The sequence below is a fragment of the Pavona decussata genome, unplaced genomic scaffold, assembly GCF_977016875.1.
Source record: "Pavona decussata unplaced genomic scaffold, jaPavDecu1.1 SCAFFOLD_100, whole genome shotgun sequence".
Taxonomy (NCBI): Eukaryota; Metazoa; Cnidaria; class Anthozoa; order Scleractinia; family Agariciidae; genus Pavona; species Pavona decussata.
In genome coordinates this window covers 3,089,449-3,109,354 of record NW_028145515.1, presented here as the reverse complement: position 1 = coordinate 3,109,354, position 19,906 = coordinate 3,089,449, and the positions used below count along the sequence as shown (strand labels likewise).

General features: G+C 43.1%; 3 protein-coding genes across 3 annotated transcripts; all 3 read left to right on the top strand.

Annotated features, from left to right (window-relative positions):
• The first annotated feature begins 3,912 nt into the window (after positions 1–3,912).
• On the top strand, positions 3,913–6,018 carry LOC146472355 (uncharacterized). Its single transcript, XM_085119541.1, has one exon. It carries the CDS (start codon positions 3,913–3,915, stop codon positions 6,016–6,018), a length of 2,106 nt encoding a protein of 701 aa, XP_084975667.1.
• Positions 6,019–6,454: 436 nt separating this feature from the next.
• LOC146472354 (uncharacterized) lies at positions 6,455–8,377 on the top strand. The gene is made up of 2 exons (XM_085119688.1): positions 6,455–8,195; positions 8,273–8,377. The coding sequence occupies exon 1, from the start codon at positions 6,459–6,461 to the stop codon at positions 7,950–7,952; it is 1,494 nt and encodes a 497-aa protein (XP_084975814.1). The 5' UTR covers positions 6,455–6,458; the 3' UTR covers positions 7,953–8,195; positions 8,273–8,377.
• A 4,118-nt stretch (positions 8,378–12,495) lies between these two features.
• On the top strand, positions 12,496–13,477 carry LOC146472353 (cysteine/serine-rich nuclear protein 1-like). The gene has a single exon (XM_085119687.1). It carries the CDS (start codon positions 12,577–12,579, stop codon positions 13,186–13,188), a length of 612 nt encoding a protein of 203 aa, XP_084975813.1. The 5' UTR covers positions 12,496–12,576; the 3' UTR covers positions 13,189–13,477.
• Positions 13,478–19,906: the final 6,429 nt, after the last annotated feature.

The following is a 19,906-nucleotide window of genomic DNA, read 5'->3' as shown; positions in this document are numbered from 1 at the left end:
GTCAAGTTACAAGAGGATACTTTTTTGCTGGAGATCGTCTTTTTGTTCCTTCACCTTCCGTAAATATTAGTGATTTTCAGGCTCAATATTTGGATTCTGCCGCAGAATTGGAGGAACAACAAGTAGAAGCGGCTGGTGACTCGTTGCTTCGGGAACAGCCTGCGTCTCAATCGTGTCCGCGGGGTTTGTCCGTTCCGCGCGGAAATTGGGACGAGGACAAAGGTTTCTTTTTCCTTTTTTTTTTTTTTTTTGTCGCTCTCGTCCCAATTCCCCGCGGTCCAAAAGCAAAAAACGCTTAAATCTCGCGAAAACGCTTGCTACCAGGCTACTTTACCAATTTCTTGCTATGGTTTAAGATGAATTTTAATTAGGGTAGTAGTGAAAACTGCTGTACTCCAACAGGACCAACCAAACCTCAAAATAAATGGTGGCCTCTGCCTGCACCTCCCTTCCTCACGCAGTTTCCCACACAGTTTCTGAACGGCTGGGACAGGCTAGAACGAGTGTGGAACGAGGGAGGGAAATGAAAAATGAGACGCCCCTGCCAAAAATTGGGTCATTCCTCTTAAAAAGTTTCGACCGATCCCGATTGTTTAACAAGAGAAAAAAGAAAAGTTTCAGATTCATCGCATGTATACTCCCTGGCGTTTTCTCGGATGTTGACGAGTTTTTACAATAATTGTCAAAACTCTCGCGCGCTGATTGGCTTGCAGCAACCTCGTTCCCAGTGTTTTAAAACCCTGGGAAAATGGTTGGGCTTGTAGCTATTGTCTATAAGAGTCCGCAAAATAAAAATGACGTCACACAGTCATGTAAGGCGCGCGCTTTCTCATCGAAAAATAAAGCTTATTCCGCCCGTACCTTTTCTATGTTGTTGTAAAAAAAAGAAATCGAGAAATTTTTCTATATATATGGTCTATACTCTGCCTACGACTCGTGGTTCCACTTGATTTTGAACATTTTATGGTATAGACCATAGAAAACTGCCGTCGATTTGTTAAATAGAACTGATGATAGCGGTTCTTTTCGATTTGGCAGGTGGGGGTAAGGTATGATTAAGGTTCCATTAAATTTCTTTATTCTTCAATAAACCGTTGTTTGCCTTTCCTTGTCCTTTTTCCCCACTGATTGAACGACCTACTTTCACGAGAGAGCAGTGACTGTTTAGTTTCAAAAGGAACAAACTTGGACTTGACTTTGTTTACGTTTTATTCTTATTTCACATTTCGTGACCGTTACATAAAGTAGCGAGTATTTTGATCATGTGATCTTAGTGAGTTTTCAGCGAAGCACGTGCTTGAATGTGTGTTGAGAATCTTCGCAGTTTATAAGCAAGTCGTCGTTTAAATCCGCACAAAATGTAAGTTTCTTTGCACCTTTAGTTTGTCTTTCGCCTTTTCTTTAAGTTTATTTTGTATTGTCCTTTATTTTCTTTAGTTTTCACCGGTAGTGACGATGTTGTGAAATCGCTCGCCATGATGCTGTAAACAAGTAAATGCAGAGATACATGAGAATAGAGTGTTAACAACCCAACCGCGTCGAATTATTTGTGCAAACCCAACATTGTGAAAAATTTTTGGTTAGCAAGGCGACGATTTGAAGGACATTGCCGTTTGCTCGGCTTTTGCGAGAAGTAATGGACCCCTCGAGTGGTGGTATTGGAGAGTCGAAAACTAGTGGACCGGAACGCGGGACTGAGGATCGAGGAACTGGCCGGATTGAATCAGGTGGGGAAATTAATTTAATGGACCTTGGAACAAACCTAATGGCTAACACAAATGAAGATTTTCCTGTTGACATCGGGGCCGCTGCCATTACCTCCTGAGGTCTTAAGGCCCCCGCTAGCTTGAGGAGCCTTTGGTTATTCACTACGTCAAAATCCCCTTCCAAATACTCAAATAGATTTTAGTGAAGTCATCCGTCAGCGAGAAATAAGTGAGCAGCACAGACTAGCATCTTCTTGGAACAAAATCGCTGACTATGTTGCAACTGAAACTCAGCAATTACGTACATGTCTTTACACTAATTGGGACGTCCTATCTGCTGGTCAAATGGTAGAAAGTGTCACTCGTGCTTGGAAATCCTTTGAGGAAATTCATTCAAGGTATCTTCCGTGCATAAATCAGAGGAAACGTCTACAAGAGGTCGAGGAAAGGTTCAGATCCCTAAAGGAGACAGTTATAAGCTTATTTGAGCAAGAAGAGCGAATGCGAACGGATCACGAAGCCCCCAAACATGACGATGAAATTTCTGTCAAAAGTGAGAAGTCACAAGGCAGCTCTGTGTCCTCTAAGGCATCATCTCGTAAGAAAGAGAAGCTAAGAGCCGCGCTTCTGGCCAAGAAGAAAGTGGAGCTAGCAAAACGAAGAGCTGAAGAGGATGCTGAGCTGGCCAGGCAAAAGGTATGAATGGAATTGAGGCGATTGGAGGACGAGGCTGCTTTAGCCGAACTGGACTGGAAGATCGAAGGGGACTATGATGAAGAAACTGGTCAGCTTGAGACCGTCGACGAAATTGAGAAAACACACCTCAACAGCTGCGAAGGTCCACCCAAAGGTTCCGAGTCAGAAAGGCAAGAGCTTCCAAAGTCAACCCCACGTTAGACCGAGAAAACCTTGGGCATCTCACCTGTAGATCACTCTACCCCCTCTGATAAAATACCAACATCCTCCAAGTCGGTTCATTTGCCCAGTTACTCCACTGTAGAAGAGTCTAACAGGGAGGTGCCGCATGTCTCCAACCATACACCCATACAACACTCGCCTCAAGGTTTATTTCAGTCCAGGACAAAGCCTGATCCAGACACCAGAAGAGAGGAGACCACCCCAAAGGACCACGTTGCAGCCATGTGGAAGGTTCAACTGCTAAATGGCATTACGCCTACACAGTTTAATGGGAATCCAGCCGACCTCCCTTTCTTTCGAGAGCAGACCCGCACTCATCTTGAGAGTGAACTTCTAACTAACGCGCAGCAAATCGAGTACCTGCCAAAGTGTCTGAAAGGTGTAGCTCTGGAAGTCATCGAACGAAACAGAGGCTGCTCCTACAAAGACCTCATAAAGACTCTAGAGGATCGTTTCGGTAAACCCATCCAAGTTTCACAAGCCTGCATTGACGGTTTGGTATCTGGTCCCAAGCTTGCCCCAGGGGACAATGTGAGTGTACTGAACTTTGCTGAGAAGCTGAATGCAGCGACGAAGATCCTGAAAGGTGATGTTGAGCATGAGGCTAGTGTGGCTACCAACCTGAGGAGAATTGTAAGCAGACTTCCGAACGACCTTGTTGCAAAGTGGCAAACTGAAAATTATGAGATGGTAAATCGTGGCAGGTCCGCTCGCTTACAGGATATCGCGAAATTTGTTATGAGACAAGCGTCGATAAGAAACAACCCAATCTTTGCGCCACAGAGACAAAGGAGGGAGAATAGTGAAGACAAGGATACCCGGAATTCATCCAGGATTAAGAAACCACCACCTCCCAGGGACTCTATTATTTCATCAACTAAAATTGAAAGGCGACCAGAACCTCCCAGGGACTCCACAGTACCACCTGCTAAATCTGAAAGGCCCCCAGAGCCAGGAAATCACATCAAATGCTCAATCTGCAAATCCACACCCCATCGTCTGCAGGATTGCCCAATCATTAAGCAGTGCGATTGTGTAGCAGTAAGGCGACAGTATGCAGCCTCCTTTCCGGTTCTGCTTTAACTGTGGTTGTCACAATCCAACCCATAGTGGCACTACTTGTCCGGATCCCCCAGCCTGCTCCAAGTGTCCTGGGCATCATCTGACACTTTTACACAAGGAAAACAGCAATGGACGTCATTTCCGGCCGAGAACCAATAATGGCGTAAGCAGTAATCACAACCAAGCAAATTCCCGTTCTGCTACGGTACCTCCACAGCAACAAAGCATGGGATCTGGTGCAGCACCGCAACCCACCAACATCCATCAGGCCTCAGTGAGCACGACAGAGGTTTTTGCCCCGCAAGGTCGAGTCCTGTTAAATGTGGTTCCTGTGACTATCACGGCTGAGGATGGCAATTCCCTTTCCACGTACGGGTTTCTAGATAATGGCTGCACTGACACTCTTATTGATCGTCAGCTTGCGGATCAGCTTAATCTGGAAGGAACTTTGCAACGAATTGGCATCAAGACTATCAGGAGGAGTGAGGAATCAATAGAAAGTGAACGGGTGTCGTTCACCCTCGGTCCCGTGGATGGGTGCGGTAGAGATATTGAAGTCAATGAAGCCTACGTACTCCCAGATCTCAATCAGTCAGGGCAGATTTTACCGGATTCTGTTGACATTTCGAAGTATCGACACCTGCAAGACCTGACATTCCCAGAAGTTGACATTAAGCGAGTATCCATAATCATAGGAAGCAATGTACCTGCTGCCCATTTGCGAGATGAAGTCAGGGTCCCACCAGACAACAACGGTCCGTTTGGTTACCGGTTTCCGCTTTGCTGGAGTATTGCAGGGCCTTTAACTTGCGGCGACAAAGGGAAAACATCAGTCAACTTCCTTTCGGTGGGCATGGAAGATCAGATGGAACGCTTCTGGAAAATTGAGGATTACGAAGCCTCAAAGTCAGATGATAAGCCACTGTCAATCGAGGACAAGCGAGCCTTAAAAATCCTTGAGGACACAACAAGAATCGTAGATGGCCATTATGAAGTCGGTCTCTTGTGGAAAGAAGATCAGCCGCAACTACCAAACAACCGTACTCTGGCTGAAAAACGAGTCGAACTGCTAAGGCACCGGCTAACAAAACTAGGAAATGAGGAAATGGCTGCAAAGTACAGAGCAGTTATGACTGAGTACATATCAAAGGGATATACCCGCAAGCTTACCCCTGAAGAAGCAGCTAAAGAGAGCTCACACACCTGGTATTTACCCCATCATCCAGTGATGAACCCGAACAAACCTGGGAAACTTCGCATAGTCTTTGATGCTGCAGCAGAGTATGAAGGCACATCACTTAACAAAAGTCTTCTCCAAGGCCCAGACGTGACCATTAGCCTCGTTGGAGTACTGCTACGCTTTCCCCAAGGGAAGGTTGGCCTAGCTGCCGATGTGGAGGCAATGTTCCATCAGGTGCGCGTCCGCAAAGAAGATCAAGATGCTCTGCGTTTCCTATGGTGGACTAACAACTACAGTCAGCGTCCAGACGTTTATGTTATGGAGGTACACATCTTCGGGGCCACTTCATCCCCATGTGTTGCCAACTCTGTCCTGAGGAGAACTGCCACTGATAACTCGAAGAAATTCAGTCCAGAAGTTGCAGCAGTTGTTGAGAAGAACTTCTATGTCGACGACACACTACCGTCGTTTAGCAGCAACACCTTAGCAACCAGAATGGCAACAGACCTCGCCGAAATGTTAGATCATGGTGGCTTTCGCCTAACGAAGTTCATGTCCAACAGCAAAGAAGTTTTGTCTTCGATTCCTGTCCAAAGAAGGGCTACACCAAACCTGGACCTAAGACTAGATGAATTGCCGGTGGAGAGAGCACTGGGTGTTCGTTGGTTTGTCGAGACTGATGAATTGGGGTTCGAGATCAAGAACCTGAACCGTCCTGAGACAAAGCGTGGAATCCTGTCTGCTGTCTGTTCATTGTACGACCCACTCGGATTTGCTGTGCCCGTAGCACTCACAGCAAGAGCTCTTATACAGGACATATGGAAGGCAAAGCTAGACTGGGACCAGCCATTGGAAGAACACTTCTTAAAGAGATGGAGATCTTGGAGTACACAGCTGCCCTCCTTGTCCGAGCTCCGTATCCCACGCTACTACTTCCCTCCTGGAGTGGACCCGAAGAAATGCAGACTTCAGTTACATGTCTTCTCAGATGCCTCCGAAGTTGGATATGGCGCATCAGCATACCTGAGGATTGTAGATCCAGATGACTCCATCCATTGCTCGTTTGTCATGGGAAAGGCAAGAAATGCTCCCATCCCATCACTAGCATCCCAAGGCTTGAATTGCAAGCAGCTGTCCTTGCCACGAGCCTAAACAAGATGTTGAGAGAAGAGCTCGATCTGCCCATACAGCAAACTAAGTACTGGACAGATAGCGAAATAGTGCTTCACTACCTGAAGAATGAGAAGCGCCGATTCCAAACCTATGTCGCCAATCATGTGGAAGAGATTAGAGAAAACTCACATCCTAATGACTGGAATCATGTACCAGGTGCCTTAAACCCAGCTGATGATGTCTCCCGTGGCTTGAACCCTTCAGATCTGAAATTTAACCAACGCTGGTTATGAGGACCAGAATTTCTCTGGCAGCCAGAATCCCTCTGGCCCACTGCAGACTGTAAGGAAGTCCCGGACGAAGCTTTAGAATTGAAGAAAGAAGCGCACGCCAATCATGTTGATGTAAGCATCCATTCTGTCGTTCAACAGACAGACTCCTCTGCATTGAGCCCGCTGAGCGTAACGGCCAAAGATGTCATGGATCGCATATTGAACAGTTGTTCTGATTGGAACCGGCTAAGACGTCGGGTTGCTTGGCTTATACGCTTCGTCCATTTTCTTTGCAATCGAAAGACTACCCAGAGGGGCCACCTGACCCTTGAAGATTGTGATGCAGCTACTATAGCCATCACGAGAATCGTTCAACTTTCTGCCTATCCTCAAGAAATTAAAGACCTAAAGGCCAAAGGTGCAGTGAGGCCGTCCAGCAGTATAGTTGCCCTGGACCCAATGCTTGATGACCATGGCGTTCTGAGAGTTGAAGGCCGCATAGTAACTCCACCCGTCGCTGATGCTGCTAGGAACCAAGCAATTCTACCGAGAGACCATCCCATAACAGCAGTGATTGTTCGCCATGTTCGTGAGTCAATTGGCCACTTGGGGCGCGAGCACCTCATATCAAGGGTGCGTGAGAAGCTGTGGATCCCTCAGATTAGAGTTCTTGTCCGTTCCATCCTTGGGCGATGCCTTCGTTGTAAAAGGTTGAATGCCAGACAAATAGTTCAGCAAATGGCACCCCTTCCAAGAAGCCGCATGATGGCTTACCAGCCTCCGTTCTCGTACTCGGGAATGGATCTGTTTGGTCCCCTCCAAGTGAAGCATGGCAGAGATACAGCAAAGCGCTGGTGTTGTCTGTTCACATGTTTGAATACTCGTGCTGTTCACCTCGAATTAGTCCAGTCAATGAACACAGATGACTTCATAATGTGCCTAAGGAGATTCATCAATCGCCATAGAGAGGTTTCAGAATTAAGATGTGATAGAGGATCCAACTTTGAAGGAGCGGAACGAGAACTGAGAGAAGAGATCAAGCAGTGGGATCAGCAGAAAATTGACCGTGAGCTACTTCAGCGTGGATGCAAGTGGATTTTCCAGCCGCCAACTGCCTCTAGCATGTCAGGAATTTGGGAACGTCTTGTGCGCAGTGCTAAGACTGTCCTGAAGGCAATCCTTGGAACCCAAATGGTCTCTGAGCCGGTCGTCCAAACCCTTCTGACGGAAGTTGAGCGAGTACTAAATGGTCGGGCTCTGACAGCTAATTCTGATGACCCGAATGACCTCCAGCCACTCACGCCTGCGCACTTCCTGATGCAAAGGAAAACAATCTGCCTTCCTCCAGGTGTGTTTCAACCGGCGGACCAGTACAGAAGGAAATGGAAGCAAGTTCAATTCCTTGCCGACCTGTTTTGGAAGAGGTGGTTGCGCGAATATTTGCCGACACTGCAAGTTCGAGGGAAATGGCACAGAGCCCTACCTAACCTGAAGCCAAACGCCTTGGTTTTGTTGATGGATGACAGTGCACCTAGAGGGTATTGGAGTCTGGGCCGAGTTCTGGAGGTCTACCCTGGCTCTGACGGGATGGTGAGGACGGTTAAGGTCAAGACTAAAGACTCTGTCTATATTCGACCGATCCAGAAGCTGTGCCTTCTGGAAAATGACCTTGATAGTGCTAAAGCTTTAACTGTGAACTAGAGACGTTGGGCGTCCTAAGTCGGATCGTCCCAAGGCGGGCGGAATGTTTAGTGTCAAAATGAACAAACTTGGACTTGACTTTGTTTACGTTTTATTTTTATTTCACATTTCGTGACCGTTACATAAAGTAGCGAGTATTTTGATCATGTGATCTTAGTGAGTTTTCAGCGAAGCACGTGCTTGAATGTGTGTTGAGAATCTTCGCAGTTTATAAGCAAGTCGTCGTTTAAATCCGCACAAAATGTAAGTTTCTTTGCACCTTTAGTTTGTCTTTCGCCTTTTCTTTAAGTTTATTTTGTATTGTCCTTTATTTTCTTTAGTTTTCACCGGTAGTGACAATGTTGTGAAATCGCTCGCCATGATGCTGTAAACAAGTAAATGCAGAGATACATGAGAATAGAGTGTTAACAACCCAACCGCGTCGAATTGTTTGTGCAAACCCAACAGTGACAGCGGTGCTAAATTAAAGAAGGTCTGCAAGGGGATGGTGGATCATCTCAGCTATCAGTTAAGGTGGATTTCCACTGTCGTGTAAGTTTCGCGTGCATACAGACGTAATTTAGCTGGCTTTACGTACGTAAATAAAATAAGCGATGTATGAGCCGCGTGCGAAAACGTAAAAAGTTGAACAGCGCTCAACTTTTTACGTTTACGCAAGCCGTTCATACGTCGCTTCTTATTTTGTTTACGTACGTAAAGTCAGCCCACGCACCTAAAATTTACGCGACAGTGGAAATCCACCTTTAAGGACGATGCCTATTTTTGTTACTGCGCACACGTTCTGCGCATCCTGAGATACTCGGGTTTCCTTTGGGTGGTGCCTACTAACACAGGGATATTTTTGCGCGGTTTAAAACTACAGTCGAACCTGTATATAACGGCCACTCTCGGGACTTGAGGAACTGGCCGCTTAATACAGGATCACTGAAAATACTCACTGGGCGTGGTCTAATGTCAATTTTAATGGCGTATCATACAAAACACTTCATGCAAGGAAACAATAGGACAATCAACACTCTTTCAAGCGATCGATACTTAAACGTTCAGTGCCAACTTGTAACTTAACGGTATAATATACGCAACATTGTGTAAAAGTACTATGCAATAAATATAAATTGTCCTCTACTCTTCTACGGTATTACAGCGCTCTATTTCTATGACTTACAGTTCACAACAAAATATCTCATTCTGTCATTTCATAGTTGTTACGCTCAATGTTCAATGTCACATGGCTGAAGAACAAGCTAATTAAAGATGAATTTCTTGCTAGAGAGTGAAGCATATTCAAAACAATCCTTTTCGCGTTCGTGATATGGTATTGTACTTCAGCACAGTGCGGACATCTGAAAAGCGTTAACGATATTAAACGGCCGAGTATCAGCTTACAGTGGCTTTGTACATGTTATTTCTTTATAGTGATGCTGGATCGCATTTTAAACACAATAAAATACCGCATAAAATAACATGGCTTAGTTCCCATTCAAGGGTGGCCGCTTAATACAGGTAAAAATAACAAAGAAAGACAAACGTAGGACTCCGCGGCCGCTTAATAGAGGTGGCCGCCTAATACAGGTAACAAATACAGTGTTTGTATGAGCGAACAATTGGGACTTTGAAAACTGGCCGCTTAATAGAGGGTGGCCGATTAATACAGGGCCGTTATTTACAGGTTCGACTGTATGCAGAGAAAGCACAACTTAGCAAGTGCTCATGGTATACATAAAGAAAATTGGGGGTAACTATGCATTTTTCAGAAATTATAAATTAAGCTTCAATTTGATAAAAAATGCCATACATTGCTTTGTATTTTAGAACTCTTTAGAATTATTGTTTCTTAATTATCTCTGCAAAATGCCTGGTTACCCCCAATTTTCTTTTTGGATTCCAATAGCCCTTGCTGAGATCTGTTTTTCCCGCATAGTAATAAACTGTGCAAAAATACCTCTGTATTAGTACGGACGATCTTTAATATTTTACACATTTCTCAGCTATCAGCTAAAATTTCGGCCATTTCAGTCCAGCTATCAACCAATTATGCTGGATCTCAGTTAACTTTTACTTCTCATGTATTTTTACGCTTTTGTATCATATCAACGGTATACCTCTCATTAGCCAAACAGCGTCGAGTACTCATCCGAAGATTCGCGAACAATTTTCGAGTGATTTCAATCTCTTTCCGGAGACTTTACGAAGGCTGGTTATCGTCTTCTGGCGACCTCTGGACTTCTAGAAACAACTGTTGAGGAGCTCGGAACCATCTTCATCAGTAACTTATTCGGGCCTGGTATAAACACACAGTTATTGGCAAGTTATTTGCAAGTAAAATGTTGCTCACTATAAAATGTTCCTTGTTAAACTCAGGCCCCGTTTCAGCTAACACTGTTATCAAACTTTTCTCAGCTATCAGTTAAAAAACGGCCGGCCATTTTTCACTTGGCCAATTCTAAGCCCCTGCTGACTGTCATGAAACCTTTTCCGCGAATGGTCTCGGTTAAAACAGCCCTACGTGCGTCCAAAGCTTTCTAGCAACCGGAAGAGAGAGAGCTATGAATAGACTACAGCAAAGGTCATTCCATTTCCGCCACCTTTATCATGCTCCCGTGATTCCTATTTTTTAAAAATGGAATTAAACCTTTTAGTTCTTATCTTAGTGAAACCCAATCTAAAGCCGCTAAAACGCGCATGGCACAGAATAGCGACTTTCTTTCGACATGACATGTTAGATAAACAGCTGAAAGACCGTTTTTAATATCAAGCCGGAAAATCTTCTGGTTGTTGCCAATAGAAACGACAAGTTAACTACAACTACTTACTATTTAACCGCTTTCGATCGGATCTGTTTGGCAACTTCCGGTAGAATTCGGTCGTTTTGTTCGCAAGCTAAGGCGTTAAATTTCAAAACCGTCGATTTATCGATCTCGGATCGACTTCAGTAATATCACATCAGTCTGAATATAAACAAACCTTTATCATTGCTCAGAGGCGTGACCCAAAGTCGAGTTCAGCCCGCAGTTATGCTAACATTTTATTTCGCCAGTTAAAATTTTTAAATTTGTCTTGCTAGGGAAACCAAACATTTTCGACTGATTTCCTCCTTCAGCTTTTAATTTCCGGGAATAGTTAATGCCTTTGTTCTATTGTAAGGCAGAATTATTAATAGTGGCGACCATACAAATGCAAATACATCAATTATCACATATATTTTGACCAATCGCAACCAAGGGAACATATTGGATCAATTGTAAATACAAAGAATCTTTCTGATGTGCTGTCATGAATTTAGTCAACCACTAAATTGGTTGTAGGAAAGAGGTATGATGTCAGGTTTATAGGTATAAAATACAGCCCAATGAACAGCAAAAGGTCTTGACTTACTAGAGATAGAGAATCAGCTTAAAAGATTTGATAAAAGTATACATGTATAAAACAAGTTTGTACCTTGTTTAGTTTAATTTTATTGCTTGTGGTAATATTTTGAATGATAAGAATAATAGATTTCTTTGTCGTCATGTACCCACAAAAGTTATGACACAAAAATATTATTACGTTTTATCAGCTCCAATTTTAAACACCACTTGCTAAGAAGGTCGAGTCGATCGGCAAAATCTTAAACACTCAAAACACTGCCATGGTAATGTGTAAATTCAGTACCCCTCAACGAAAACACAGGTATAGAATATTCATGTTAACTGATCTTCGAAAGTATAGAAGTTATTAATATTTAATCGAGTCACGTTCTCTACAATAAGCACGTTTCGCTATAAATTCGTTAACTGAGCTTTCGCTGCCAATAATTATTTTCATGATCTGGAGTAAAGTTTCAACCGAAGTGCTTGATGCCCAAGGCTATCAATCGCTTTCAGTGGGTTTTAAAAACAGAATTACAGAACCCTTGTTATTATACTTGCGATGTGTTTAAACCTTATTCGTATAATTTGTCGTATCTCAGTTTTAATCGCCAATCGTTCTATCTTCGTGAAAGTTCTCGATTGCTCAAGATTCCCCTGACGGTTGGAAACTGCACGTCTGACCGCGCTGACGATTTCCAGAGATCGAAAACCAAGACAATGAAAAATGGATATTCTATTTTATTTGGCGAAAATAATAAGAGGTTAACTTAAACAAATCCGAATACGCTAAAAGGCATGATTATTTTTGCCCACGTTATTAAGGGATCATGATGGGTTTTGTGTCGCTGAAAAAAATAACTGATGATTACGATGCTGAAAATATTGGACACCCACTTGAATTTGAAGTCATCGCTTTGAGCGCTGATGTGACGAAAGCGTAACTGTATAAAGTCTTTGAGGATTTGAGGCAAAAATTTAAACAAAAACGCAAATTTCCTTTTCGTTTTACGTGCACAGCATATGAAATTCCAACCAATTTTCAACGCCTTTCCGACCAACAAAGAGGGCTTCGAGTTCCACACGTCAACCAATTGAATCGGTCGATTGCAATTCGAGCGTCATTTTTTGCGTGCCTGTGACGTCACCGGGAAAAAGTGCGTGTATCTTGAAAATAGGGTCAAATGAAGAAGGTATAAATAGTGATGCACGAAACTCGAGAAGTCATCACAACATAGTCTCGTAAACTTGGTATTCTACTTTATGCCGGCGTAAAAATGGGAAAGCGAAAACACAGTACCAGCAGTTCTAGCGGAGATGAAAGCGACGACTGCTTGAAGCGATTGAAAAACAAAGGGGTAAGCTTTGGTGAAGTTACCATCTACCATTTCCCGAGAAAGCAAGGTTTTGTCTCGGTGCCGTCGACGGGAGGAACAACGCTCGGAATGGCGAGAAAACACGTCTCCATCGAGAAGTCACGAATCGATTTGGCGTTGGACGCGGCGAGAGGCGATCGAAAGCCGTTCGCGCCGGTTTCACAGAAAGCCAGAAGGAGTATATTAAAAACTGCCGGCGTTCGACGAATTCTTAAGAAAGAGGAACGCGATTGTGCACAGCTTAGACTTAGCCGCGTAATATGCGGTTGTAGTTGCGGTGACATATGTTATCCACAAACATGTGAGTGCATATTGAGTGGGATCGGTTGCCAGGTGGATTACGGACGATTTCCTTGCTCGTGTCTTCCCAATGGATGCCAAAATAACAACGGAAGAAAACAGTACAATCCAACCGTGGTGGAGAGACATTATTTTGAAACATTTGCAAGGATAGGCGGACAGAACGGAGAGACTGCTGTTTTAAAATACGTGGGACTCGTGGCCGGAAATTAGAAATTATTTTCATGTTTTGTCATGCGCATAATGGTGCATTGTTTCGCTGACAATAGAGACGATATTTTTAAACCAGAAGGGTGCTATTAATATTCGGGTGCTGCTTGGGCAGGCTCTGTTGTTTCTATCGGATCAGTTATCAAGCAAGATATTTATAAATGAATTTTCAAATGAAATTATCGTGTAAATAAAGAGAAATCGCTGGGAAATACACTACAAATATTGAGAAATATGCTGTCGCGATCTGTCACCTATCGAGAAAATAAAAATATCAATTTATACGAGGAAATGTCGATTCTTTGTGCATTTTAATTTTACGCGCCTCTTCCGTCACCTGTTGTTTTCAGTCAGTAGAGGAACGTGAACAATATTTATACTAAGGGATAATACAAATGCTTGATCATGAAAGGAAACTTAAGAGGGCTGCGGAATTACATAATCTTTCGTTTTAATCCTTTGCATGGCGTGTGCGCATGAAAATTCATCAGTCATAACTACTTTAGCCGGAATACAAAATACCGTTCCGGGGCTTGGAGATGGATGTATTCTTTCACGAAACTCTCGCCCAAAATACTCTGACTCAAGCAAATAAGTGTACATTTATCTTAGTCCAGACTGACACTAAAAACCAACAAGTTCCCTTCACTTCTCTATGGGTTTTTCCAGTGAGATCGATTTCACCGGAAGCAGGCAAAGCGGCTTTGTGGCTCAATTCTTTTGTGGATTAAGAAAGTGAACTGAAAATTGAAACTCGAACTGACAACCTCTGGGAGAAAGAAAGACTAAGGCTTGTGGCAATAAGCAGTCGTTCTTGTCCCAAAGTAATCCCGTGGGTGAGGTCAGTGAGTACTCAGCTGACCTCACCCACGGGTGCGCCCAGAGGTTTAACCACACTGACCATACTTTATTTGAATGGTACCCCTTTCCACATCGAAAACAAACTATTGTCCCCTACTAATAACATAATAATAATAACAACTTTATTTATCCACGGAATCCTTATCACTAAAACGTGGTCTTCTAAAGAGCCGTGCGTATTAAACCTAGTGCTAAAAAGCTAAGGCATTAAAATTAACAAAAACAATTGAAAAATCCTATAATAGGTGCAAAAACTAAGTTAGATAAATTCTAAAATACAATAGCGGAATGGAAACTATGTAAAGTAGTGGCCTGCTTAGCCTCCACTGACAGACTGTCACTGTTACTGCGCCCCTATAACGAAAACTTTTCTTGAGGGCCTCAGTGTTCGGTCGCGGAATCAAACAAGTTATGTTGTGCACCTCGCAGATTATGTCTATAAATGGTATTAACGCTAGCGAATTTATCAGACAGGTATTCGGGTACGAGGTCATTTACAGTTTTGAACATTAAAGATTTCAGTTGTTTTGCACGTCTGTCAGCGAGGCTGTTCCATTTAAGAGCATGGAGGATCGGGGCCGATCTGACGTCCCAACTAGACCCTGTTATATTATTTCTCTAGTTTTTAGCTAAGGCCATTACCGATACAGCCCCAGACAGCGCTGCAATAATCGAGATGCGGAAGAATCAATGACTTGTAAATTGTGACAAGGCGGTACTCTGGGGACATATCGGTCTTAGCCTCCTCAGGGCAGCAAGTACTTTAGCAACTTTACTGACGACTTCGGAGATGTGAGCCTCCCACGAGAGTGTTTCATCAACCTGAACGCCCAGGCATTCGTAACTATTGATACTTTCAATTGAATGCCCATCAAGGCATTTGTGAGGTTCACTAGGGAGCAAAGAGATTCTCTGCCTTGTGCCTGTAAACAGACATTTAGTCTTGAGGGTATTGAGACTTAGACGGTTAGAGTCGAGCCATTGTTTCATATTGCTTAGATCGTGAGTCAGGGATGAAAACAGCTCTTTAGGATCTTTGGAGGCAAACGTGAAATTAGTTTCATCGGCGTGCATTCTCACATCTGACACTGAGAAGATTACAGTTTGGGAGATCATGAATGAATGGATGTAGAACTCTCAACTTGAAATCCTTACAGGGTGATCCGGCAAAACATTTTTATTGTTACTGTCGTAAAAGGTGAGATCACAAAAAGGTTGCTTACATCTCTTGTTATTGTTTGGTTTTGGATCTGTTGTATACTAACGACAAGCCAAGGTAGTCATTTTTATCCGACGGCATGGCAAACCAGGAGCCCATAGGTGGAACAAAGACAGCTGGGAATATTCAGTAGGTGGCCCTGGGTAAGCGTAAGGTTGCGTTGCATTTCCCGACAGCAAATATCTGCACTTTTTTTGTGCTATCCGTTTCTAATTATTGGATTTAATTGCCACCCTTTTCGCTTCACAGTCTATCTCCGAGACCCTTCCAAAATAATAAAAATTAATTCCCCCCCGCCCACCCCCGGCGTACTACGAAGGTTCCAGTAATGATGAGGGCCAAGGACAACCGAGGGTGAAACTAAGGCAGCTTTTTAATTTCTGAGGGAGCCTAGCTCTCTATACAGCCAAATATCTGGGCTATACGGAGTAACGGAGTTTATTTGGTTGTCTCCGTGTGGTCCTCTGCGAAGCAAAAGTTTCCCAATTTTCCTAGGCCCCCTATCCTCTACCCTCCCCCTCGGGGTGTGGGGAGAGGGTACGTCGGTCCCCGAAAACTATACATCCTATGAACAACCTCGTTCCCAGAGGAGTTAGAAGGGAAAAGCTCTGGGACGGAGTTGATCCTATGAACTATAAGTTAACGTGAAAAAGCAAGATTTATACAATGAACAGTGTAAAACTCGCGTTTTGATTGGTCTAGAGAAGTGTGTGATCAGAGTACTCGAGTATAGATGCACGATTGACGTCATCGAGTGGTGTGACCGTGCACGTGATCAGAGTCTAGAGTCCAGCCAGAGCGACTGGTCAACAAAGTTTTGCAAACTGTTTTTGCGAGTAGCGGACAAAACCAGACAAATTTTCGCATGAAAGGAAAACTGCCCAATAAAAAAATTGGACAAAGACCGTTGAGAGTGATTTCAACCAGGACAAAAAAGCTAGAAGTTTGTTGTGACGTGAAAAGGAAGCAAATATTTGTCGCCGTGAATATGTCGCCGATAGAAATCCGGTAAATGGCGAGTAATCGATTACAAATCGCAGTGAAGCGACTTACGTGCTGTAATATTTTGGGGTCTGGAGTTTGCTGGAAAGTTTTTTACTCAGCTCAGGCAACGCGATGCTCGCTTACGAAATGTGTTGAAATGTCTTGGTTATTGTATAAAACAAATAGATACCATTTTGCTGCATTTTGCCGTGGGTCTGTACTCTGATAGGCACAGAGGACGTCATTGAAACGTGGTGAGAACATCAGTCACGCTACTCGCCTGCGGCTCGTAGCGTACTTCTTTGTTCTCACCACGTTTTGACGTCATCTGTGCGTTATCAGAGTACAGGAGCACGGCAAAATGGAATCTATTTGTTAAATAACGTAATATGTGAAATTATGGTTCAGCGGCGAGGACTCGAACCCCAATCTCCTGCGTTCAACAGGCAGACGTGATAGCCACACGAAATAGCACACGTTAACTTACTTTGTTCCTTTGATATAGCAAGTCATTACCCGGGGGGGTGGGGTACTCAACAGATGCTTGGGTAGGGAGGTGCGGCCCGGGCGTTCAAACCCTGACCCTGTTTAAGACACAATTCTCTTATTTCCCTATCCCGTTTAAGACAATTCAAAATTTTCAGACCCTATCTAAGACATTTCACCCGAAATCACACCCTGTTTAAGACTAGAATGAAATAAGAATACACTAGTTTCTTACTGTATTTTAATGCATTGGCAATCACAATCTACTTACGACATCAGGGAATCGCTGAGCTGTTTACGCTATTTATTTGGCATACATGAAGCACTGAACACCCTGTAGCTATACCCTGTTTAAGACAGAAAGTGGTGAAATAGATACCCCGTTCAAGACAAAACACCCTGAAAACCATACCCTATCGTGCCGCACGTCCCCGTTAAGGTCACATAAGGGAGTACCCCCCCCCCGGGGGGGGGGGTCATTACAGTGATCCTATGTGAAAATATGGCTGGTTCCTTTAGTATGAATATTCCCGCCTGCTGTCTTTGTTTTATGAACTATAAGACAGAAAGAGAAAGGCTAAAGAGAGGTACTTGTAGTGTCAAACTGAGGTGACGCAGTCTGCCTCCAACAATGCTGTTAACTAATAACAATGACTTTATAAGCTAATCCAAGACCACCAGTCTACTAAACAGAAGCAATTTGTAGGCTGGATCTCCGTGTAGATCAGGATCAGCAATGGATTAAATAAAACAACTTGAAAGATGCAAGGCAGATCGAACAGTGTGAGTATTTTAATAACAATATTGAAGTCAGACAAAACTAACCTTCATCAAACGGTTCACTAGTTATAACAACTATATCCAAGTATCTTGTTCATACACTAATTGCTTCTCACATAATGGAACCAGATATCAAGCAAACTTTCCTAGCTGATGAACTGATGAGAGCTTACCTAATCACTTTTTTCCGGGAGCCTATGGTCTCGGTTTACTGATTTTTTTTTTTTTTTTTTTTTCAGACAAGGAAGAACTTATCAAGTCCATCCCCGGCGATCTTGAAATTGGAACCCATTTTATCATAGCATACATAGTCAAAGATGAATTAAAATTATAACAAAAATACAAATAATAATAACAATAATAATGATGATGGTGTCAGTAACGATGACGACGACATTGATAATGATGAAGATTGAAGATGATGATAATAATAATTATGTAATTTACGCGCGTTACGTCATATATATTATATGTAATTTCTAGTTATGTATTCAATAAAAAATTAATATTATTATTATTATTATTATTATTATTATTATTATTATTATTATTATTATTATTATTATTATTAACGGTATCAATGCACCAGATTCCATTTCTGAACAAACCTGACCCATTATTTAGGTCTCCAGCTGTCTCCGTTGATGTAAATTAATTTAAAGAACACGTCGAGACAGCACCGTTGCGCTTCAGTTCACCTGTTCTCTTGACCCTCCACTCCCCGTGGCGTGTTAAAATTGGCTAAAATTGTTTGTCGCCCTTGGCGCGTTAGACGGAAATTTAGGAAGTCTATTGGTATGCAGAAACTCCTGGTCTCTTCCAGCAACAGTTCCTGTATGGTTTCGTCTACAGCGTTCCAAAGAACCGGTTAGCGCCGCTGGCTACAGGGCAAAGCATTTCTATCGTGGCCCTGGTTGCCTAGATTAGTTTCACCGGCTGCTGTGTACATTGGAAGTGTCCAAGGAGAAAGCCAGCCGGACAACGAAAACAGAAATGGACGATGAAGAAAAAAATCCTGGGAAGGGGTACGGTCTGTGAAAGTTCACATATCGTGAAGCAGAAAAAATACAAAATTTACTCGTTTCGTGCTGTGAAACAACACTGAATGATACTTCAGTTCGTTCGGACCGAACCGATGGCATTCCAGCCATTGTTAAGAAATCATTCATTTATGAGCAATGCGTATAAATAACTAACATATCAAATTGTCAAGGTCGAACTCGTCAGAGCGACGCGCGATTTAGTGAGGGTGTTGTGCCAAAGCTGACTTGCATTGCATTGGTACGAACTTTACCATAATAGGAATAAAAGACGTTGAGATTGGATAGCAGCAGGCGAACAGATTGCCAAGGTTAAATGATTCAGGTTCGCAATAGACTCACCAAAGAGCCAATCACGTGAGCCTGGAGGGTTTGCAGGCTAGAATTTCGCTTGCACTGTCCGTTCTATCGTGACGTAGCGCCTTAATTCCTTACTCGGGGGAGTATATCTCATATCCCCAAACAGGCTACAATGGTACACAAAAATCAAGGCATCTCAACCAAGCAACGCTAGTTTCGAAACCTGAAAATACACTCAACTTCCCTGTTGTTTTCCCGAAGCAAACACGCGGAAGTCGCATGTGATCCTTAAATGTTTTCGTGGCTTGCCTAGCCAGTACGTCGCAGACAGTCTATACAATCCCTGATATAATCGAGTTCTCTATAGGTCTTGAGTGACAAGTCCGGCTGCAACGCAGGCTAGGCGATTAGCCAATAAGTAATTTACATGTTCACTAAGCCGAAAATGATGATCATGCAGATCATGTCTGATCATCTATCTCTAGCCAGTTGTCAATGCTAGTTGAGCGGTTTATCGAATAGATAGAGTTTCTATGAAACAGTGTAATTAAAGAATTTGATCCACCACACGGAAAAAGACCGCGCGCTTATACATTTTACCGGCACAATACTGAACCGGGGCCTAACACAGCCAGTACCGGATCGGAGGCACAAACATGGAAAACCATATGTTTCAGAAAACTGTTATTAAAGATGGAGATAAAATCCTCGTTGGTGCGAAAAGGCATCAGCTATATTGACATCAAAGCACAAATATGTACGTGGTATCGGTTTCAATTGGCGCAAAGTTTTGTTGTCACTGTTGTGCGAATATGTGGTATTACTGGCTAACACAAGAAGTATCTCTTTCTTTTTGACCTTGCCAATTTCTATCAGAAATTGTTTTCAAATACTGTACAGATTAAGCTTCTTGCTAATATATAATAAGAATCGAAATATTTCAAGAATCCCTCAAACTTGCTTCCGATATAAGCTGTGAACGGTTATAAACAAGAGGAGAACAGTATTATAAACCATTTCCATCCTCCTATATGACCCATTTCCGGAACAA